This window comes from Pseudophryne corroboree, chromosome 6, assembly GCF_028390025.1.
Source record: "Pseudophryne corroboree isolate aPseCor3 chromosome 6, aPseCor3.hap2, whole genome shotgun sequence".
In the NCBI taxonomy this organism is placed as follows: domain Eukaryota; kingdom Metazoa; phylum Chordata; class Amphibia; order Anura; family Myobatrachidae; genus Pseudophryne; species Pseudophryne corroboree.
In genome coordinates, this window is record NC_086449.1 from 417253764 (window position 1) to 417278636 (window position 24873).

At 38.9% G+C, this 24873-nt stretch overlaps 1 protein-coding gene across 1 annotated transcript in view; it reads left to right on the forward strand.

The window, feature by feature from the left end:
* HGF (hepatocyte growth factor) overlaps positions 1 to 24873 on the forward strand; it is a 209260-nt gene that overhangs the window by 59743 nt on the left and 124644 nt on the right. Inside the window, exons 2-6 of the mRNA XM_063926946.1 lie at positions 1033 to 1198; positions 2310 to 2422; positions 5552 to 5666; positions 8683 to 8825; positions 14626 to 14746. Coding sequence (XP_063783016.1) covers positions 1033 to 1198; positions 2310 to 2422; positions 5552 to 5666; positions 8683 to 8825; positions 14626 to 14746 — 658 coding nt within the window. The remainder of the gene's footprint in view (positions 1 to 1032; positions 1199 to 2309; positions 2423 to 5551; positions 5667 to 8682; positions 8826 to 14625; positions 14747 to 24873) is intronic.

Below are 24873 nucleotides of genomic sequence, written 5' to 3' on the forward strand. Positions count from 1 at the left end.
ATCCTCCAAAGAACAGTGTTTGGATGTGCTCTCCGTATATATGTGAAGAGAACCGCCTCTCTTAGGAGCACTCATTTTCTCTTTGTCCTTTTTGGTTTTCACAAATGTGGCTGGCCTGCAAATAAGCAGACCATGGCCAGATGGATTAGAATGGTGATTGCACAAGCTTATGTACAGGCTGGACTTCCAACTCCTGCTACTATCAAGGCCAATTCTACTCGGTCTGTTGGACCTTCCCGGGCGGCCCGCCGTGGCGCATCCCTAGAACAATTGTGCAAGGCGGCTACATGGTCCTCAGTGAACACGTTCATCAGGTTCTATGCCTTTGATACTTCCGCCTCCCAGGATGCTTCCTTTGGACGCCAGGTTCTTGTGCCCGCTACAGTGCGTCTCCTCCCATGAGGAACTGCTTTAGGACATCCCCGATGTTATTCTCTGTGGAATACCAGTTTACCCCACTGCAAAAAAGGAGATTTATGGTAAGACTTACCATTGTTAAATCTCTTTCTGTGAGGTACACTGGATTCCACAGGGCGCCCACCCTGACGCACTTAGCTTCTTTGGGTTTGTATGGCATTAGCCGCTGGTACCTTCTCCTGTCGTGAGAATGTGGTTATCTGTGGCTATTAACTACTGTTGTCTCTTTAACTTGCTACTGCATTGGACGGGTTAACAAAACTGAACTCCAGTGCCTGGAGCCGGGGATATAGAGGAGGCGGTGCAGTGCATCCTGGGAACAGTCAAAGCTTTAGCCTATTGGTGCCTCGGATCAAGATCCATCTCTACACCCCGATGTTATTCCCTGTGGAATCCAGTGTACCTCGCAGAAAGAGATTTAACAATGGTAAGTCTTACCATAAATCTCCTTTTTCACAGCGCTATACTGAGAAGAAAGGTACTCTGCATAGGAATTCATTTACATAATTAACATTTAGGTCTAGGTCCTGGAATCTTCTGGTACTGTATGTAAATCAATTAAAAAGATCAATGTTCTTGTGGTGTATTCCCACTTGTGTGATTATATTTCCACAGAGGGCAAGATGAGGAAACGCAACACCCTTCATGATTATAGAAAGACTTCAGGCACCACTCTAACTAGAATCAACAAGGCACTGGAGGTGAAAACTAAACTTTTAAACAACACTGAGAGCTGTGCCAAAAGATGTAGTCGTAACAAAGGACTGTGCTTTACTTGCAAGTAAGTAAGACGCGTATCTGCAACATGATAGATAAAACACTTGATGTATTAGACCAATTCACCTTGCTATTTGTGGAGTACGGAAAAGTCACAGTGCTATATCTGTCTGAAGATTTTATATAGAATATTCAAATTTGGTACTAAATGTGGTTTTTCCAAAGGTCACCTAGAAAACATATAAAGGGTTTGCTTCAAATTTTAAGCAGAAATACTTTTAGCAATTTCATCACACAATTCTCTGGTAATTGTTATTTTTTATTTTCAGCAATGACTTATCATTAATCCATACAGTATCACTAACAAAAAAAGTATTTATACTTTCAGTGGGAGCACTTAAAAAAACTTCTCAAGTACATACTTATATGAAACTTCATATCTCCCACATGTTCTTAGTTTTATGATTTGCAGTATCTAGAGACAAACGTTTAGTACATCTTGTTTTGTGTAGGCTTTTATAAAATTATGTTTTTGTATATTATCATACTGTATAATAAAGTTCTTCCAACATGATAATACACTAAAAGATAATATATGGATTTAATGTACTTTTCTTGGGAATCTGTAGCGTCTGTCTTTTGACAGCCGGGATCCCGACAGCCAGGGGTATATTCATGCATATTTTGTACTCATGGAAAGGATTGTTCTTTGCCTTTGAATTTGTAGTCTCCGATCACAGGCCTAATCTGATGCTTATCTGTGCTAAAATTTGGGCAGAGATGGACTATAAATACTTGTGTGTTGCTTGCCCTTTTATGAGGAATTCACAGAACTTCTTTTAAACTGTACGTGACAACGTTTATTTTGAACTTTTTACCATATGTAGGTATCTGCAGCCATTACAGTATGTACCACATTTACTTTGTTCAATAAGTTGTAAAATTATAAATAATATGTATTTTGTTACTAAATTATGATTAATGCCGGTGGATGAAAGATATGTGAGGCCTTTGATGAAATAAATGTACCCTTATACAGTTAACTATGTAATGAGTCAGTTCACATTCTTTTACCACTGTCGGCATATTTAATTGGAGCACAAAAGATTGTGGTTTGAATGTAGTATTAAATAGAAATCCTTGTTTAATGTTAATAAATGCATTATTCTCTCCAGGGCGTTTACTTTTGATAAAAATACAAAGAGATGCCACTGGTTCTCTTTCACAAGCTTGTCAACAGGAGTAAAGAAGAAATTTGATCAAGCATTTGATCTTTTTGAAAAGAAAGGTAACATTTATTTTTCTAAAATGCCTTAAACAAAAGCCGTTCCTCAGCAAATGGTGTTTTAATGTGGCTGCATGTGCAGTGTTTATCTACTTATGTAGTTATAGTTATAGTGCCCTTCGGCTAATTTCAGTACTTTAAGTTTTTTTGCAAAACCCATTGTGCATGCAAAAGAAACTTTTATAGGCATTCAATTAAATACAAGTATTTATTTTATTATAATAAGACACTGATTGATGATACTAATTATTTCCATATGTTGTTTTTATAAAATGACAATAAAATAATAATACTGTTGCTTAATACCAGTATTAATATTCATGGATAAATTGGTAAAACATTATAATATTATGTGCATTTGCAAATTATTAACATTTTAATTGTTTCATTGGGTTATGCACACACATGTGTATGGGTCTTTGCTAAATGAACTTGAGCTTTTTCATGAATACAGCATAAAAACCACATGGAATTCCAATTATCGGTCCCTGTAGCGGACAAACAACGTTCACATTGTTTAACAGACCATGAATGTGACACCACTACTTGGCATATTTTGGTGACATTGGTACATTCTGCGCTCATTAAGAATGCCATGTGTACTTCTTAATAAGAATGAATAATCCTTGTTCCACATAATGGGCCTGATTCTGAGTCGCACAGATCTCTGTGCACGGGTGCAAAATTGCGAATTTGTGCATACAGCGCAGTTTCAGATGCAAATTTACATATTTTTTCGTAGATTTACCCTATTCCGAGTCAGACGGAATTTGGTTGATACTGTATTTCTGTGAAATGGGGCAAGTTGATACAGCAACTGGATGCAGCAGCTGCATGAATTAACCTCTTGGCGCCTGCTAGGGGATTACCAAGTCAATAAAATGTACTGTATATACTACTAGAAGGCAGAGCAGCTCTAATTAAATGGCAACAACAGGGCTTATGCTAACAATAGGCTAACATTTAAGGGACACCAATAACACTGAATGAGTGACATAATGACACTCGTGACATAATGACACTCATTCAGTATGTTTATTGTCCAAGCAGTACTCTGTACTACGTGCCAGATGATGATATGGAGAGGCCGTTGCTTCTTACCTGTGATTCTGTGGGCTGCTGCTTCTCTATGTATGTAATGAGCTGGGAGAGCATTGCCAGGTGATGTCACCACTTGGTTCCATACTCCCAGATTCACATGCTGAGCAACAGTTTGTGGGACTCAGAGCGGGCAGCAAGTGTAGGAATTTCCAAAGTGAGAAAAGGGTGTAGTCTGGAATGTTTTGCAGGAGGAAGTTAGAGTGTACCGCAAGGGGCTGAATGTGGGGAATGAAGGTCAGAGACCGTGTCAAGGATGATACCAATGCAATGGGCTTGGGAGAGTGTGATGTCAGGCACGAGGGAGACTAGAGATAGGGGGCTAGATGCATCATCACTTGGAAAGTGATAAAATGGAGAGAGAAAAAGTTCCAGCCAATCAGCTCCTAACTGCCATGTCACAGGCTGTGTTTGAAAAATGCCAGTTAGTACCTGATTGGCTGGTACTTTCTCACTCTCCATTTTATCACTTTCCAAGCGATGATGCATCTGGCCCAGAGTAGTAAAACTAGGAAAGGGAAGATGATGAGCTCCATTTTAAATGTGTTGAATATTTAGTTACTTTGGAACATCCAGGTGTAGATTGCAGAGAGGCAATTGGAGACACAAGTTAATAAAGGAGAGATCAGTTGAGAAGGGGTAGATTTGTGTATCTTATGATACAGGTGGTAGTGGATGCAAAAGCAGTGCATTCGTTCACTGTGAGAACATGTATTACTGCATCAAGAGAGAAAATCAGAGAGCAGAGAGTAGAACCTTGGGTGACCCCAATATAGAGAGAGAATGTAATTTCATAGCTTATACTGTAACAACACTCTCCTTTTTTGACACATCTTGTTGTGTTCCATGCAAAGATTAAAGGGAATACAGATTTTATGTATCAGTGCCTGTTACTACACGCTCCGCTCCTAATCTTATAGAGTTCTGCCTTTCAAGAAAATAACTAAATTTCTCAAACTAATAAATCTGTGTTCTACAGAATTTTATAGTGTAAGCAAAGTTGACATAACGCAGTTTTGGAGGATTGATATACCTGGACATGCTTATCACTTTAATGTATAATTTCCCCCTAAGGATTTATGTACCTTATGACTGCAACCAGATCACATGGTTCCTATATGTGGGGACAGTAGATAACACACTAGTACAACGTTTCTCATATCTGACCCTCAGGCACCACTAACAGTGCATGCTTTCAAGACCTTGTAACACAGGTGCATTAATTACTGATTAACTCCTTTTCATATCCACAGCTGATAGTAATTATTTCACGTGTGTTTCTATGAGGAGGCCTAGAATACATGCACTGTTAGCAGTTCCTGAGAAACACTGCATTATAACATATCAGTCCTCTGATGATAAGGTTTCTGGTTGCCTGCAAGCAAAGATCCTGCTTATTTTGATCACACTCTTGGGCATTCTTGTTTCATGATCATGCTTGCCAATATTAAGCCCTTTTTCTGATATACAGTAGCTGTGTAGCCAACATTAGGGATGTGAGTGAAAATACTGGGGCAACATAGGGGGTCATTCCAAGTTGATCGCTCGTAGCAACTTTTTGCCCATGTGATCAACTAGACGCAGCCTATGGGGGGTGTATTTCTGCATAGCAGGGCTGTGAATGCTTGTGCAGCACTGCTATGCAAAAAAAGTTTCCTGTAAAAGAAGACCAGGGTATGAGTTACTTACCCTGTGCGATCGATCCAGCGATGCAGGTCCCGGGAATTGACGTCAGACATCCGCCCTCCAAACGCCTGGACACGCCTGCGTTTGACTCACCACTCCCCGAAAATGGCGAGTTGCTGCCAGGATCCACCTTCCTCCTGTCAATCTTCTTGCGGTTGCCGCTGTGACCGCTTTTGTCAGTAGTGGTGTCGCTGCCTGGTGACGGCCGTCGCCAGGCAATGACGTGCCTGCGCAATGCGGCTACCGTGCATGCGCATTTCCGAACCGATCGTACGGCTGCGAAGAAGCGCAGCGAGCGATTGGGTTGCAATGACCCCCATTAACTGTTTATTCTTTTTCTGAAACCAGATTATGTAATTGAATGTATTCATGGAAATGGCAGTAATTACAAGGGAACAAGGAATATAACAAAGAGCGGCCTACCCTGCCAGTCATGGAATTTAATGTTTCCACATGAACATAGGTAAGAACGAAATAGAACAAGCACAACTCTTTATTGTATTTGCAATTGCTAAGACTCAATAATGATGAATGGTACGTACAATGACCTATATTTATACAGTACATGAATTTTGCACATTGAATTGTAATAAAAAAACCATCTGAAATTATATTATTTATTGTATATTTATGTATTTCTAGGTTTATTCACATTTACTAATGAGTAGTTTAATATATATGTAGAGTTTCCTTATTTTCTTATATTATTTAAAAGGTTTATCCACCTTAGGCCAAACCACTCTGTTCATGTACCTACACCTCCCACCACCTGATATCATGGTGCCTCATTGGTTTCTACATTCCCATAAACTGCAGCTGTGATTCTCCCACCCCACCCAGTTCTCCAAAGCTGAAACCTGGATTTTTCCCAGGGTTTAAAATACTGTAGTTCTGGTTGGTAGAGCTAGATAAAATATCACTATTTTCTGTTTAACTGCCTACCTACATATTGAAAAATACTAAGTAAACTAAGTACTGTAGTAGTTGCTTGGGGGCTAAGAAATTCTGATCATTAGATTACAAAGTGCAAAGATCACATTAGTCCTGTGTGAGAGATGGCCTAGGGATACCATTTTTATGAATAATTGCCTCAGCCTCTACCCTCCGGTAATCACCTGCTAGAAGTAAAATCTAAGACCGACCAGACTGTTCAGAGCAGTGATATTAATGCATTTAGTTACAGGAGGTGCAGATGTTTCCTCCTTATAAGCAGCAGATACAGATGAGCAACATTTTCAAAACTGCTGGGCAAAATAATTACCTTCTTCTGCAATTTCTGTGCAGGATTTGGCTGTGCATGATTTGGCCACAAGTGTTCTCAGTCCAATCACACCACAAAGGATAAAGCAGTGATTGCTACTTCTCAGCTACTGTATGTTCATTCCACAATGGAATGGAATGCCATAGGATAGGTTAAAAAAAAAGCAGATAGCAAAGAAGATTCACAGTTTTCCACAATTTTACTCTTCTCTGATCAATAGGCATTGTACAGTATATTAGAAGGCAAAAATAACAATAATACAGAATTATCCGGAATAATTGTGTATTTTACAGTTATAACCCCTTTCATTTAAAAATCTTTTCTACTGTGCACACAGTACCTACCCGTTTCCTGTCCAAGAATGTGTTTGTATAGGTAGAGTATACAGTATGTTGGGATTGAGATTGCCATTGTAAAATCTTTTGTTTCAGAACTGAATTATGGATGATCATATACTTTACTAATAAAGGTCTAGTGCAGTGTTTCCTACTAATTAAGTCACCTGAATTCAAGTATGGTTATCCTTAAAACCTGGTCTGTTAGTGTACCTTGAAGACCGTGGTTGGGACCCCCTGGTCTAGCATATTAAATCTTACATGTCATTCTCAGTTTGTGTTAGCAAATACAGAAGGAAGGTGGACTAACAGTACATTGACGGACTGATTCATCCACTATTATTGCTTTCGCATCAGGCTGTACAGTCAGAATTCACAAAGGTCATCTGACAAATGAAGTAGCTGCACGCTATTTTGTTTGCTAACCCTGAGAAGAAAATGGTGATGTAATCAGTACAGACTGATGTGCAAAGCAATTATGGGAAAGAATTAAACACCCAAACATTTGCTGCTTGTTAATGTGTGGGCTGGAATTCACAGAACAACTTCATCACAACATCTGTTTTTATGAAGGTGGTTTCCATGTTTATGTAAAGGAATCTCTTCTTCACAAACTGTAATTTGGGGCTAATTTCCGCAGATTCTTTTACAAGGCTGGTTTGTAGTAATGTTCTGTTTTATGTCATTTCCGATCTTGCGAAAAACAGAAACGTGAAATTTAGTCAACCCTCTCTGGTTATTGATTTGTGTTCTTGTTGTTCTGGTAATAGTATCTTCCACAGTGACATTTCAATCAAGTAGAAGTGCATTTTTGCTTGCTTTGTACTTATTATAATATTTTATTATCAGGTGAGGTAATACTTTGGATCTGTTCGGCATGTCTGCGGACCAATTTGGTCAGTAGGCGATATAATTATACTGCTGCTCATTTAACTAAATTGCACTAGTCCAGCTGTTGCAAATCACATGGCTAGATCTCATGGGCTCCTCTACTTCCAGTTCAAATAATCAACCTATTCTTTAACCTGATTTACTGCAATACCAGACTAAATCCCATTCAGATTGTTATAGGGTATAATGAGGTCACCACATATGGTATAATGGTTAACATTACTGCCTCACAGCACTGAGGTCATGGGATCAGTTCCCACTATGGCCCTAACGTTGTGGAGTTTGTATGTTCTTCCAGTGCTTGCATGGGTTTTCTCCGGGTACTTCAGTTTTCTCCCACAATTTCACAAATATACTGGTAGGTAAATTAAGTGTATGCATGTATAGTGTGCATGAGGTAGGGTATATAGATTTTAAGCTCCACTAGGGCAGGGACTGATCCAAATTTCCAATTCTGTTTAGTGCTGCAGAATATGTGCATGCTATAAAAAAAATAAAAAAAAACAGGTAATAAATAAATAAATAAATAAATAAACATAACCAAATATTAGTAACCTAAGAATTAAATTCCTACCACCTGAATTTTTATTTAGAATTATGGTTTGTTTGTTTGTTTGTTTGTTTGCAGTGTGTTTACTAACTCTATAATATCTTATTACAGGAAAGTGCTTTCCCAAGTATGTCATTATATTTGGCAAAATATAAGTAGAAACATCGTATCTAATAATATGTGTTCAGCTGTCACAAGATGGCAGGTAATTAATAATATTTGCACTGGCAGCTGCTAATTAATATTGCTAATTTTGGGAGCACTCCTATGACTAGAGTTACCTCTGACGTATTTGACACATAGATGATACTAGGAGAGTAGAAGGGCTTCCGCTGTACATACTAAAGTTTATTTACAGTAGTATTGTACTGTACTTCAAACATTCAAAATAATTGTGGTAGTAATACTTACTACATTTGCTGTAATGTCATTTTAAAACTAGCTATTTGCCTTTGAGCTATCGAGGTAAAGATCTTAAGGAGAACAATTGTCGGAATCCCAAAGGAGAAGAAGGAGGACCCTGGTGTTTTACCAAAAATCCAAAAGTCCGCCAGGAAGCGTGCAACATACCATTATGCTCTCAAGGTACGATCTTTATCTCGTATCAATACCACAGCCATGTGAAAGGAACAGTACTGTACATTAATATTCTTGCCATAAATGATTGAATACAGAATGTAGACTTTCCCACAGTTCTGAAATATGCAGTCCACATGGATTAAATCAGAGCTGTCCTAAATATTTGTTGGGATTGGCATATATATATTAGCTTTCAGTTTGCACCTTATTACAAAACTGACAGAAAAAAACATATGTGGGGCCTAATTCAAGGTTGATTGCAAAAGCAAAATCTTCCTCTAATGGGGAAAACCATGTGCACTGCAGTGGGGGGTGGGGGTTAGATATAACATCTGCAGAAGAGTGAGTTAGATTTGGGTGGATTACTGTATATTGTTTCTGTGCAGGGTAAATACTGGCTGCTTTATTTTTACACTGCAATTTAGATTTTAGTTTGAACACACCCCACCAGAATCTAACTCTCTCTGCACATGTTATATCTGCCCCACCTGCAGTGCACATGGTTTTGCCCATTAGAGGAAGATTTTGCTTTTGCGATCAACCTTGAATTAGGCCCATAAAGCCTTACCTTGCCTATATGCCATAACTTTTTTAAGCATTGGTTAGAAAATATGCCCTAAACATTTGATAAACATTTATGAAAGACATGGCAACATATTTTTGTAAGCATTACTCCCTATCTACAAATGGGTCACTGCTGCCTAAAGGTGATATTTTCTGTGCATAAAGTACCATCATTCTTATAAGATCACGCTAACAATATTTATCTAGACTTTCCTTCACCTCTGTTAATACAATCACAACAACAATGCAGAGGATTGAAAGCTATTAGATGAATCTCCATGTTCAATCATGTAGGGTGAATAGAGATTACAGACTTACAAACAACAACAGGAAGGTCTTATTCTAATTATTTTATAGCAACCCTGAGTAAGAAATTGCTCCAGGGAATTAAAGAACACAAATATGAATGGGGAGATAAGCAGCTATCACATGAATAGATCAATAAACAAAGAGGCATGCAGATATACAATGCATTAGATAGTAATATATTAAACACTAAAAGTCATGTATTTCTTTACTTTGTTTATAGTGTTCTTTAAAGGTTTATTAACTGAGATGAGAGAAATACCAAGGGGGGAATGTAATAGGCTGTAACTTTTCAGTGAGTTGAAATCCACCGGGTGACAAGATGCCATTGATTATTTTCCTCAAACTCGCCAGATGTAATAGAAGGAGATTTTGAGGCTTAGTATAAAAATCGACTGCGAGATTGGGCGATTTGCGATTTGTTGCAGACATGAAGAGACAAACTCACCATAAACTCTCCAGGATGTGACTGAGGCCAGAACATAATAAAGACTCAGAGCCTCATCCAGTTATACAGATGTAGCCATGCTGGTTGTTGCTACGACTAGCCGAGGGTGTGACTAGTTTGCCGTATATGTTCGCACTAGTGATCCAAAGGCATTGCATTGCCTAGTCGCGGGTGCAAAATCACAGCCAATCGCAGGTAAACTTTGACGCGATGTGTATGCACGTGCGTATGCATCATAGCAATTAAGAACGCTGCTACATCTGTATACATTACTGTGTCACTAATTAATACTCAGTTAAGGGCCCCCAAAATGAAAAATATTAATGAGTCATAATTAAATGATTTATTTTTGCAACAATAATATTTAAAAATAATAACATTTAAATTGATGAGGACAATAATAATTTATGTTAATTTAGGCCACATTAATTATTTTATTATAGAAGCACCAACACTATTACAACCTTGTGGCACTGCAGGTACCAACATGGATGTGCGTCTATCATTACCCAATTAGTACAGCCTCAATAAACATAAAAATATATTGTCTGCATCATTTTAATCGTCATTATTTTTAAATATTATTCCCCTAATAACCTTTAAATAATTATTGCTCATCCAATGTTTTTTTTTTTAATCACTTTTGAAAGCGCTTACTTGATTATTAATTAGTGAAGGAGTAAAGGGCCCTACACACTTAGCGACGTTAATGGGCGATATGAACGATATCATTCAGAAATGAACGATATACTGTATCATTCATATCGTTTAGTGTGGATGCACCGACGAAGAACAATGGTCGTTCATCATTGGTTTTCCATAGTTTTTCAGTGCAAGTCAGTTTGTCCGATAACGATCATCATTCAGATAGCTCATCATCCAAATCGTTGACATCGCCAAGTGTGTAGGGCCCATAAAATATGTTTACTGTTATGTGGCTCTTTATTATGCTCTGCCCAGACAGATGGCATAAAATGCATGCAGTTTTAGCAATGTTTCCAGCCAGAGGGCCATCTTTTACTCTGCAAGTCTTTCTGGCGCATTTCTGACAAGTCTACAAGTTGCAGTCTATTACATTTTTGGATGTTTAACATTACAAAAATTGGCACAAAACTTGTATCAATTACTTTAAACTATAGATGTGCTCTGGACCATTTGTGCTGGTTTTAATTCATCATCAGGTTTTGATGAAACAAGCTAAAATCACATAATTTTGGTATTTTTTGTTCTTAACATCAATTGCATTAATTTCCAATAATTTCCAGTCAATTTTGACCACCTCACAGCTCACAGTGTTGTTCACCAACATACAGTAGGCGAAAGCTTGCTGGCTAAAATAAGCAACAGAGCAGTGGCACAAACACACGGCAGTTATTTCTGTTTAAAAATGTTTGCAAATTAGTAATGTAATAGCAATAACCAATCTAACCAACTCACAAGTACTTTCAATAGAAAACAATACAAGTTATAAATATACTAAGAATCGTGTGTGGAATATCATTGCTCGGAAGTAGAAGTAGTTAACAAACAGCTAAGAAAAAAACAAACCTTAAGCCATGTGTAAAATAGCAAAAGCAGATGTGTATGCCCCCAGCACATGCCTATTCTCAGTGCTCAATCTGTACCTCCCTCCTGGGGCCCCTGGGTCTCTGATGACTGGCACTCTGTGCCCATGTAATGCACTTATCATCAGCCCTTTTGTTGAGAAGTTCCTGAAAATCTCCCCAACCATAAAAACAGCGTTCTGTACATGCGGGCCATATACAGTGCGGGTCATATACAGTGCGGGCCGTATACAGTGTGGATAGGTTACAGTGCGGGTTGGTTACAGCACGGGTTGGATACAGTGTGAGTCGGATGCAGTTAGGGCTAGATACAGTGCAGGTCAAATACAGTCCGGGTGAGTGTTGGTGGCAGTGTCCTCAGTGCGGGAATGCCGACATTGTCAGCAGTGCAGGAGTGCAGTGCATGTTCTTAGTGTTGGGGTGCCAGCAGTGTCTGCAATGCGGGGTTGCTGGTGGTGTCTTCAGCGCTGGCGGTCTTAGCAGTGCGGGGCTGCTGGCCATGTCCTCAGTGCGGGAGTGATGGTGGTGTCGGCAGTACAGGAGTGCCGGCATTGTCAGCAGTGCAGGAGTGCATGTCGTGTTCTTAGTGTTGGGATGCCAGCAGTGTCAGGAGTGCAGGGATGTCAGCGTCATTGCATTGTAAGATGCACACTGGCCTAGCCACTCCCATTTTGAGGATAGCTGGCTGTCCCGACCATTAAACACCCCAAATGGCCACGTTATTTAATTTATTCTGTAGTTTATGAGCACTGAGACCATAGTCACAGAAAGAGACCTGCACATGCTCAGTGCAGATTCTGTGCAGGCCCTAAGTTCATGTCATCAAGCCACACCAAAGCTGCATATGGCCATGATTTGCATTGTTGCACAGTATCATATTCATGTGAAATGCATCATACCCTTCTGAGCGATGACACAAATTTGTGCGCTTACCCCTATGTAAGTCTACAATAATATTATACTTACAGAAATTTTCTTTACCTGTTCCGCTACCACCTGGCAGTGGTGACAAGATCCCACCTCTTCTCCTGCCTGGCCTAGGCCAGTTTGATAGCATCAAGGTAGGATGTGGCTGGGAGGTCTTAAATAGCTGCCAGGTAGTTGGTTGTTCACACACATGGCCGGTCATGGTTAATCCATTGAAAATCAGGGTCATGTTTCGGAACAGGAAAATAAAATTTCCATAAGCATTATATTAATATTGTGTTTTTCCTGTCACACAGGATCACTTCAGTGCTTAAAGTATTAGAAAGGAGCTTTCCTGAGTGACAGGAAAACTGTGTTTCCCATTAAGTGGTAAGTGATCATGTTGTACTTTACTTTTCAGCCTGTAACTCTAACATAGGGTCCATTTATCAACGAGATTTAGCTATTTAAAACTTGTTGCATATGATAAATGGTACTCCAGCCAATCAGCTCCTGTCATGGGTTTGACAAATGATAGATAGGAGCTGATTGGTTGGAGCACCATTTATCATACGCAACGAGTTTTAAATAGTTAAACCTCGTTGATAAATGGGCCCCATAATATGAAAAAATTTGTGAGAATAGCTGAAAACACATACGTGTTATCATGTGCTGCCAATTACTGTATAATTATAGGAGGAAAACAAAATGCTCATAACGGACCAATAACATCATGGAGAGATGGATTCTACAGAAAGCCATCACAACTTGTTCAGCTTTATCTAATTTAATCTGTGGAAATGAAATAACCTAATTTGGCATCCCAAACACAAACCATAATAATGTACTGTATGATGCAAGTCAGTTCCCTAAGGAGTATGTGTAATATCACTCCAGTTATTTAACAAAAAAACTGTTCTGCTGGAGGATGTATGAAATTCACTATAACTTCCTTAATTTACTAACCTGCACTAAATAGTTGCAAAATGTTGTCACTGGAAACGTTTGAACTGAAAATTTACTTTTAGTTGTGTTTTTTCTTTTGTTTTTTTACTGTCTTTAGAATGTGTTTTAAGTCAGTGTTTGACATACCTAACCTATCTAAGTACCCAGGGCCATGCATATGCAGAGTTGTACATTTTGGGGTCAATTTAGTAAGACTCATTGTGCCGCCAAACATTGCTGCGATGCTCTGTGGCACATTTAGTTGCTAGTTACTGTATCCAGCTCATCATCAATTTTCTCTGTCAATGCAAGACAACATCGGCAATGTACGGGTGCTGTGATCTGCCATTCCAGAACACAGTGTACAGCACTTCACAGCCTTTTACATTGAGAGGTGGGACTAGGAGGGTAGAGTTGGTCTGGTGTAGGCTGAGTACAGTACAGGTGTGCAGACCATTATGGAGAAGAAGACATGTGTGTCAATAACTGTATGCAGGTACCTGGGAGCTGGTGCAAACTAGCCCTAATGATGATTATGATGATGGCCACCAGCAATTAGCTATCTACTTCTTGTTTAATGATCACAAATACCCCTCTGCTGCTTTCTGCATTGATCGTGTATAGATTATAACATTTTTGTTAATATTTTAATGACTTAGTGCATATCCAACAGGTGAAGAACTGGATGCATCTAGTGACTTAGTATATGAACAAAAAGGCAAATTAGAAGAGACACTTTTTTGTGAGCAGAAGTTGCATCCAACATGTGTCAGGCTGTCAATTTCATTATAGAATCTTGAGATTTTTCAATTGTACCTACTTGAATGGTATATTTGTTTGAATAATTTAATCTGTGGAAATGAAATAACCTAATTTAGAATCTCAGACACAAAGCGTAATAAGGTATGATGCAAAACCAGTTCTCTAAGGAGCATGTCTAATATTACTCCAATTATCTGACAAACAAAAAAAACTTTTCTACTGGTTTGTGTATGAAATGTACTATTCACTTACCTACATGAATGTATATTTGTTTTCCTTACTCACACATTTACAATATGTTAACTTTTAGTGGAATGTGTGACCTGTAATGGTGAACACTACAGAGGACCAATGGATTACACACAGACAGGAAAGCAATGTCAGCGCTGGGATTTGCAAAAGCCAAATAAACACAAGTTTCGTCCAGAGCGGTAAGAAAATGCATACAACCTTCTAGACTGTCAGCAATATTGTGTCTAATGTGTCAGAACTGAAGGTTAAGGTGTTAAAAGATTTATATGCTGAATAACCCACTTAGGAGTTCCTCTAAGCTTTATGGCCCTAAGGGGGACATTTACTAAGCAGTGATAAGAGCAGAGAAGTGAGCCAGTGGAGAAGTTGACCATGGCAACCAATCAGCACTGAAGTAACATCTTTAATTTGCCTATACGATAAAATGATACAGAGCTGCTAATTGGTTGATGGGGCCACTTCTCCACTGGCTTACTTCTCCGCTCTTATCACTGCTTAGTAAATGTCCCCCTTAGTTCTCTAAATCCACCTTGTAAATAAAATATAAAAGGTGTAACAAGTACCAATGGACAACATGCATTTAGCATCTATGGCCACAAAATCACCGGATTAGCTAAAAACTGTAACGGTCTTAAACCTGGAACGCCAGACCGGCTCCCTGCAGCAAACTCTGCCACTCTTAAGTTTGTAGTGTGCTGCCTGTGACAGCTGTCACTGGGGAGACAGGGAGGGAGAAATTACAGCCTCTCTGTATGTTCCAGATCATTAACCTTTTTATCCCATCCCCGGACCATAAAGGGAAGCTTAATCTCTCCCCCCCCATCTCCCTGGTGGCAAGTTTCACAGAGCCCCCCACACCATATAGGGACAGACAGGACACCTACTACAAACTCCAGAGTTGCAGAGGTTGCTGCATGGAGCTGGTCCGGCCCAGCGTTCTGTGGTCCAGACCCCTCCAGGTTTTTACCCAATATCAAAAAGTACACTGCACAAATAAATACACACAACAAGCTTGCAAAACCTTTTAACATTTGAATTCACTGGCTTGCTGACTGATAAACAAGCCTCTCATATCAATGAATTATCTCCTTGATAATTAATTTAGAAAGTCAATGCTGAAGAGCAGGCAAGTATGATATCTTGAAGATTAATGTTTACAGCTGATGACTCTGTAAAGGGAATCATTTTGAAAAAGCAAATGTAATGTCAACATGTGTCTCTATTGTTGCATGGATACAGACTTTGTATGCATTTTGTCTCTTTAAAACACAACCCACCCTTGTGAGGAATGTCAACCCCCTAAGCAATAACAACATAACATAATGTTTTGGGGAAAAATTGAACAGTCTTTAATTTTAAAATGTTTAAGGAGAGGTCTTTTGAAGCCAACACAATGCAACCTAGCTCACGGATGCCATATACAAGCTGCATAAAATAAAGGCATGGATCATATAATACTCTGTCTCGAGATAAATGTAACAAGCAGTGAAAAAAGTGGAGAAATGAATAAATGAAGAAATTGCCGATAGCAACCACTAAGCTAATCAGTTTGTAAAATGTTTTTGAGAAATGCTACCTTGAAATTGAGGGCAACTTCTCCACTTGTCTACTCCCCACTCTTTTCATTACTTGATACATCTACCACTATTAATGTGTATTACTGGTTGTATTGTGATAATTGGTAAGCCAATTAGGTTTTCTGTTGCAAGCAAATGGTTATACAGATTGCTGGCTAAGGTACACCAATTAGCGCTGCAGGAATCCATTGTTGGTTTGTGGAATTGGACCACTCCAGTATGAGGCATCTAGAGCTTTTTATTCCAAGCAGAAGTGGACAACGGCATGGTGCAATCTGGCAGAATTACTTTTTGTTCCTACATGATCCAGATTAAAGGGTTATACTAGCAAATGAATTAAAATGACCTGTAGATTTTTTTTTCACTGTAATGTAATTCCAGTCTTGCAAATCTGATTTAGTTGCATCTGAAATGTTATGTCTTGTAGTGTACACAGTCCTTAGTTGCAGATGAGAACAAAGTAGTATTTTCTTTTGGGCCTGACCAATTAAAGTGTTTTTGGTAAACAATATTGTGGTTTCCAGTCATACTTACTAAGAACATAATCTATAATGACTCTAAGCAAACACAAATGTCATTTTCTCTTCAATTTAGTGTCCATCATTGCACCTGGTGGATTGAATTTCATATCAATGTTAAATTCAGTATTGACTTGAAAGCTCTCATACAACCTGGGCAGGAAATGTGGCAGTCTCACGAACATCAGTGCAGTCACTTTTAAAATGACAATAAAATTGATGTGTTATTTCTTGTCTTGCGTGTTTATCAAAACATCGAGATGAGATGGATATATTCTTTCTGGAGAACTTGTTAAATACAACAACATTTATATTGAAAATGAATTCATTCAATTAGTCTGACATATAGCATTGCTGATTGCAAAGATAATTGAAAAGATTTGAATTTACTACTGTGAACTTGCTGAAGTTGTGATACGCATCCTGGTATATTATTATTATTATTATTATATGATTAGGTACATTTGTGTTGGCTAAACCTGACTTTCAGTATAATGCACAATATAGTGCACAATCCTCTTTAGAATGGTTTCACTTGAGTGACTTTTGTCATTGCCATATTGTGAAGAAAGATGGCAAACAAATAGTTGTGAAGTAATGTATTCACATGACTGGCTTGTCTTGGGAGAATCCTAGCAACAGGCAGCCAGCTGTATGTGCCATGAGGGGCCTGCAGCACTGATGTATTCTCTTAGTTAGAGCTAGACAGGCAGGAGTGTTTCTGTTATGGTGCTTCTATCAGTATGACTGGTTGATGTTGTCTTTTTCCTCTGGCAGTCAAGTGGAGTTCAGTGCAGAACAAGAAAAACCCTATATGCAAATGATACAGATTCATAGCACCCAGTGGGGTTTTTTTTTTATTACCAAGAACAGTACTGGCGAGTTAAGTGGGCACTCACCACCAGACAGCACTTTGCCTCTGCACTACCCAACAATATACTTGAGCACCCCCCACTATTTGGGTAGCTGCTTCATCCAACCATGTTCCCAACCTTCCCATTTTTCAGTTATATAGGGGAAAGTCATGAGTCAAAACTGGGGTCTATTTACCATACCTTGGATGGAGATAAAGTACCAACCAACCGGCTCCTAACACAGCCTGCAAAATGACAGGAGCTGACTGGCTGGGATTTTATCTCTGTCTACTTTATCTCCATCCAAGGCTTAGTAAGTAGACCCCTGACTCCTATGTCCATTGCCCACTAGTAACTGCTATAAAATGATCTGCTTGTGTGCTAGCCACCAGAATGCATCCTGTTTGTATATTTTCAATAGATTTGAGTTCTGTTTGAAAAATACAGTACAGCTATAGTGTAAATTATATTACCTATGCCACTGCACATGTGTATAAAGCCACTTCATAATGTGGGGGAAGTGAGCTGTACGTATATATCATCTTGGAGATAATGGTATCGAAACTGATAGTCACAAAGAGATTCATCCAGTAACGGGGTTACAGTTGCTGCCTGTGCTCTAATAGACAGCTCTGCTCAAGGAGGTCGATGTGAATATTGACATTTTAAGTGACTAGGCTTGATGTGCTGACATCTGATGATCATATACTGTACTGGTTACATGTGCTAGCCTGATTATTATGTAACTGTATCAGGGTGTTCACAGTTCCTGTATGTAAAGAGTCACATCCATTGATCCGAACTTTGGGGGTATGCCAAAGTGCACACAGAGATGACTGAGGCTTCTTGGATCTAAATTCAACCCTGAGATATACCCATATGTTATTTAATCGTGTATTTAACAGCCAAGAGGATTCCAATGTAAGACATTTCCCAGAGGAATCTTTTATTCATCATGGTTTCCTTTTAAATGCTATCATTTCTCAAAAGGACAGATATGTTTTTATAATCTATGAGTTCTCATAATTTTCATTTGCAGACTGCCTTTCAACAAAGAATTTAGCAATATCCTTATATCTGCTAGCAGATTAAAAGCTAAAGAATCTCAAGTTAGACTTCTTTACAAAAAAACTGACATCTGATATTAAGCAGTGAACATGCACACAGACAGGGATCATGGTACAGTGATTGAATCTGTTGTAGTTTAACAGTCAACATACATTAATATTTTCAAAGAACTTTGTAACCCGTTGAATTGAGAAAACGTGCTTTCAGGAGACGGGCTGATACTGACATACTGATAATTCAAATTTAGGTCTCTGTTTATTTGAGGAAAACAAGTGCGCCAGTGGCAAAATTTGTCAGGGGTTCACCTGTGATGGTGACAGTGGAAAATACTGAATAAAAAATGCTTAATTATTCAAATAAAACATTTTAATTTATTCTTCTTTCTAGAAATGGCATGTAAAGGCTGTCGGTTTCACTATGCATGTGTAAACCAACTTGCTGGGTCATGAATGCTAGAATGGGTATGGTCTCACAAGGAAAGGGTGGGGCCAAACAATAGTACCCCCAACTCAAATTATGCCACACAGTAGCACAATCTTATTCACATTACACCACCCGTAGTGCCCCTGATTCATATTGCATTACATAGTAACGTACCTTATTCACATTACGACACACACTAGTGCCCCTAATTCATGTTACAATGCACAGTAGTGCCCTTTAGTCACATTAGAGTCCCTTATACACATAATGTCCACAGTAGTAGTGCCACACATAATGCCCACAGTAGTAGTGGTCCTCACAGTTAACACCCACAGTAGTAGTACCACACATAAGGCCCACAGATGTAGTGCCCATTACACATATGTGCACATGAGGGGAGAGGGGGGGAGTGTGCGGTACTTACATGGAGATCAGTTTGAAGCTGCCAGCACCACTGCTTGTCATAGATCTTGACAGGTGCAGCAGAGAGGACAGAGGAGGAGGGAGCTGGAGAGCCTGTACTGACACTGAGAGCCGCTCAGCGGCTGCTGGCAGCAACAGCAGGGTAGCAGAGTGGGGAGAGTGCCTCCTCTGCCCAACACCTCCCTGCATTGCGTACTCTTGCTGAGAGATTTGCATCGGCTCTGTGTGTGGTATCTAATAGCAATGCATCCTGTAACCCCATGCATGGCATCCTCTTGTTCTCCCCAAAGCCTGTCTGCCTTTTTAAATTCATCTTATTTAACCACAAATGATAGTCCAATCTGATCATTGTGGTTCCAAAGCACAAAAGCAATGTATTTGCAAATATAAAGTATAAGTACTGCTAATTGCATGCGCACAGACAGTACTGCCCCAAGCTTCAATATAGAATGCTATGACCTTTAGAGCCAGAGGTATACAATGTATACATTTTACATTGAAATAAAACCCTGTAACATCACAATTGTAAACAAACTACACAATAACAACATCTATAGGTGAATGGGTCAGGACATCCCAAGAACTCAACGTCCCATAGGTTGCATCCTCTGGTCATTGTCCCCTGAAAAGTGAGCCTGTCCTGCAATATATACTGTATGCCCCCAGGTTCCCACTTGTAGACCTGTATAATCTCTGCTGGTTATATAATGCATATTTGAAATATGTACAGTTTATCGTAAGGATTTAGCATTAATCATATTTAATAGTTGCACAGTGCAATCATTTCCTCATGGTCACCGTAAGCATCCTATTAAGTCCACACAGTACACAGGTTGCATACTAAATGTATGAAATATCTTTATTACATTCAATTGCAAATATAAGTATAATGATTTCATAAACTGTATCTTTAAATCATAACCTTTGTCATTACCAGTGTTTATATTAACTGCGACCTTTAAGAGAATTGCAGTCTAAACCGATCGCAAAGGCATACAATCAAATTGTTCAAGGAGTAGCCTATACCTAAAGAAATGCCTTCATCCAATCAATCTGATTTTAACAGCCTCCGCTCCACAGCCTCTCTAATTCTCTTCAGTGCAGTGTAGATACTCTCCCAGTCTATTACTGGCATCACATCCACAACGTTGCTTGGAATTCGAGACCAGGCACCTTTTACGGCCTCCAGAACAGCTACTGCACCAATGGTGCAGGAGCAGTAAAAATAAAAGTAGATGCAGATTGGGTGCTCCCCCTGCGCCCTTCTTGCTATGCATTAGCCCTTGTAGGTGCAAGCAAATTGCCTTCATTCATTAGGATGCACACTTTCAAATTTGGTGAAAAAATACTTTAACAAGATTATACAACATGTTCTGTGTGCAGTTTCCTCAGGGTTGGGTTGTAGGATGTACAGTACCTTACTCACATACTGCACTGATGGTGAGCCACACCTTTATATACACACACATACAGTACTGTACATACAGTACATCATCTGTGATAGACACTACTAGATAGGACTAACCATCACTAGTGTTGGAGAAGTAGCAAAGACATATATAGGGTGGCATACTGTACATAGGTGATGGATACAGAGCAGTGGGCCCAGGCACTATTTTTCCAGGTGGTCTTTACTTTTCCTCCTTCTTAAATTGCAATTATCTGTTCTAGCAGTTAGTTAGACAATTGAACCACTTACTGTAATTGAATTCCTTTATTAAATAATGGACTTGTACTCACAATTCAAGTAATGAGCTCAAAGTTATTAACTGTGCAGATAGAATATTTCAAAATGATAAATAACTAGCTGTTCTATAACTAGCTGTTCTACCCATTGATCACACGGGAGTTTCTGATTTTCATGCTTGTAAATATAAACGATTGTTAAAAATTTGGTAAATCTATAGAACTGTAAATTTCAGATGTATTTATGTAAGAAAATATGAATCCATGGTTCTTGGCGTTACCAGAGGAGCACCCGTAGCAGATATGGTAAACAGTGACAGGACCATTTTTGTAGTTTACTAAATTCTACACACTGGATGTGTAATCCAAGTATTGATCTGATTGTCCATTTGGGCATTATCGTTCACGCAACGTTAGCCATGCATCGGTAATGACGTAATTATGTGAACCCAATTTTCATCCCCCTTAGGCAAGGTTTATTAAAATTCTAATTACATAGTTTTCCTATTTCCCACCTGCAGAATACCTATGGTACATTTCTGATTCCTAACCTATCGGGAAGTAAGAGAATTAGTGATCAGTGAGTGAGTGAGTGAGTGAGTGAGTGAGTGAGTGAGTGAGGGCTTTTGCATTTATATATATATATATACATATAAATTCAGCAAGTGAAAATATTGAAGCACAACTTGCTGATGTTACCGCACGCTTTAGGGAACGAGGCTACCGCACTAGAGTGTTATCTAGATGCCTTGTTAAAGCAAAAGCTATTTTTTCAGGGACTTGTGATAGTGAGCGCAATAGGACCAAAGATAGGATGGTGTTCACTACTCGTTTTGATAACCATTCTGGGCACATTAACAAAGTTTTGAAGAAACATTGGTCGATTGTTAGCTCCGATTCCACTTTACCTTTCACTCATATGAAACCACCTATGCTGGCTTATAGACGAGGCCCGAACCTTAAACAGATGTTGATGAGACCTACCATGCATCCAGGGGCTAAGTTAACCTCTACACAATTGTATACACAGAAACCTGGTTGCTTTTCATGCGGTAACTGCACGACGTGCAGATCTATGATGGTGGGACCGACGTTTAATCATCCTCATACCGGGTCCACCATCAAGATCAGATTTCATCTACATTGCAGAATGGACCATGTTGTCTATATACTGAAATGTCCATGTGGGCTCCTCTATGTGGGTTTGACTATGCGGAATTTTAGGGACCGGATGGCCAACCACCGATCTTCTATTCATACTGCGTTAAATAGTGAAGTATCTGACAAGCCGGTGGCGCGCCACTTTTTAGAAGCTAAGCACCAAGTGGCAAGCTTAAAGTGCAAGCTCATTGACTGGGTTCCACCATTGCCTACGGGAGGCAGCTTAAGCAGAGGGAATGCTATTGGATTAATGAACTGGACACTGTATCACCCAGGGGGCTTAATGAATATAACCCCTTAGGTGTTTTCCTATGAGTATTCATCAATGCAATTTTGGTTATGATTGGACTACTTATGAATAGTATGTACTTTGCCCATAGCATCAATTGAATATTAATGTAATGTTTTGTTGATGCATAACATGGGTATTGATGCCTGTATATATAATTATGTGTAGGTGTGGATTGTTAATTATATGGTTTGTTTTAAATTGTCTTTATTGTATGTTTCTATACTGTTATTGCTGCTGCCACTTCCTGGGTCCCCTATAACAATTTTTGACTCTATAAATTCTTTCATCATTTGATATATTTTTGAGGTACCACATATAAAAATGACGGTTGATGGACGGCTTTGATTTATATTCTATAACCACAAGTACATATTGGAGGAGTAATTTGACTCCAAATTGATTTATTGTTTTTTTAAATAATGAAATGTCCTTCCATTTACGTTAGAGCAGCTCCTTTGTTATGCGTTCCACCAGCTTGAGCCGCTGGAACGCATGGGACTTCCGGTTTCCGGCTTCCGGCGCGTGGATCGCTGTTTGCTCCCGGCGCGGGTAGTCCGGTGAGTGTGTGTAGATATGTTCATGGAACGTTCCTCACCTAGTCAGTTGTTCTAGCTGTGACCTGGGTTTTGTGTGTATAAAAAGTTTAGGGATGTTTTATGATCAGGTTAACTCTGCTCTCATCCGCCCGATGTACGTCCGGGTCGGGGGGTCTATATACTTCCGGTGCAGACCTGTCTTGTGTATGCAGCCCTGGCACATGTGGTGTTTTGTTGGAGTTTGTAAGTAATTATTTTGGGTTTGTTATATTGGTGAATATTGATTATTTTATCAGTTTACATATTGGGATTTATCTTTATAGCTATGGAACACGCATGTGAGACTGTTTAGCCAGGTGCTGCCCTTTATGTATCATCTTGGATTTCTAGGTATTTACAGGACTTTGATCATGATTTATTGTGTATATACAAATGTATAGATGTATGCAGCTAAACCTGGCTGTTCTTTGATTATAGCATCTGCTGGTTTTTCTGATGGAGACCATGCACATATCATCTTGCGCATGGTGCTAGATTTTCCAGGTACATAGCACTACTGGAGTGTGCTGATCAAGGTGTGGGTGTACGGGTCTTGGATGTATACTATGTGATAGTGATATTCACAGGGTGACATTGCATATTTTCCTGAGCACGTACTCTTCAGCTATTTGCTCTGATATATGGGTTTCCATTATAAAACATTATGTGAAGTATTATTTTTGAACCATTGTTGTCATTATTATTGTTATACATTGGGACCTGGGAGGCTCAGTCATGTTTTTTGTTCTATTTTTTTTAGATATATATTTTAACAATTATGAATTGCTATACTAAGATTGGATTTGATGATTCATGTATGGCCCTTCTTGAAAAAGATCCTTGTATCGGATCGAAACGTCGAAATCTGTGAGGCTACAATAAAATACTGATTTGAAGAAATATTGGACTTTCTATTATTTAGTCAGAGTGCACCCTCCACTACGTGGAACTCTCGTCTATATACATATATATATATATATACTGTGTGTGTGTATGTATGTATATATATATATATATATATAGTAAGGTACTTAACTAGAATTATAAAACTGCTGCCTTCTGGTAGCATTTCATGTAAATCTAGCAGTTTCAGGTAGACACTGAGACATCCTGTAGGCTGAAATTGACATGTAGTATTCGTATGGTGCTTTTCTTGCCATTTGTTTAGCCAATACTTTAAATACATATATTGTTTTTGTTTTATTTCAAACTATCAGCGGGATTTAATGGAGTCTGAGATCCCGGGGGGTGCGGGATGCCGGACGATCTTGGATGTTTTTTTAAAAGGGCAATTACTTACAAGGCAAAACCGTGCCTTGTGATTGTCCCTTTAAAAAAAAGACAGAGCTCAGCTGGCATTCAGCGATCTCGGACTCCATTACATCCCGCCGTCTTATTTTCTTAAAATTCTCCCTTATGTTCAGTACACAGTTTCTGTGCTATAAAAAAACGTGAAAAGCATATGTGTATTTGTGGACTGTGCTAGATACACCTTTGGGTTAACTTACAGCTGCAAACATTTTTATAGCATTTCTAATCATTTGAAAATAACTCTACAAAAAAAAAAAAAAAACCCAGAATCCTAAGCCCCCAGCTCCATTTTATATTAACGGATCTTATTATTATAAGGAAACGACATAAAGAAAATTAATATTTTTGTAACATTAACGTCTGCAGCTGCAGGCTCAGATGTGGGGTGGATGTTAGTGATATAAATACTGTACTTTTT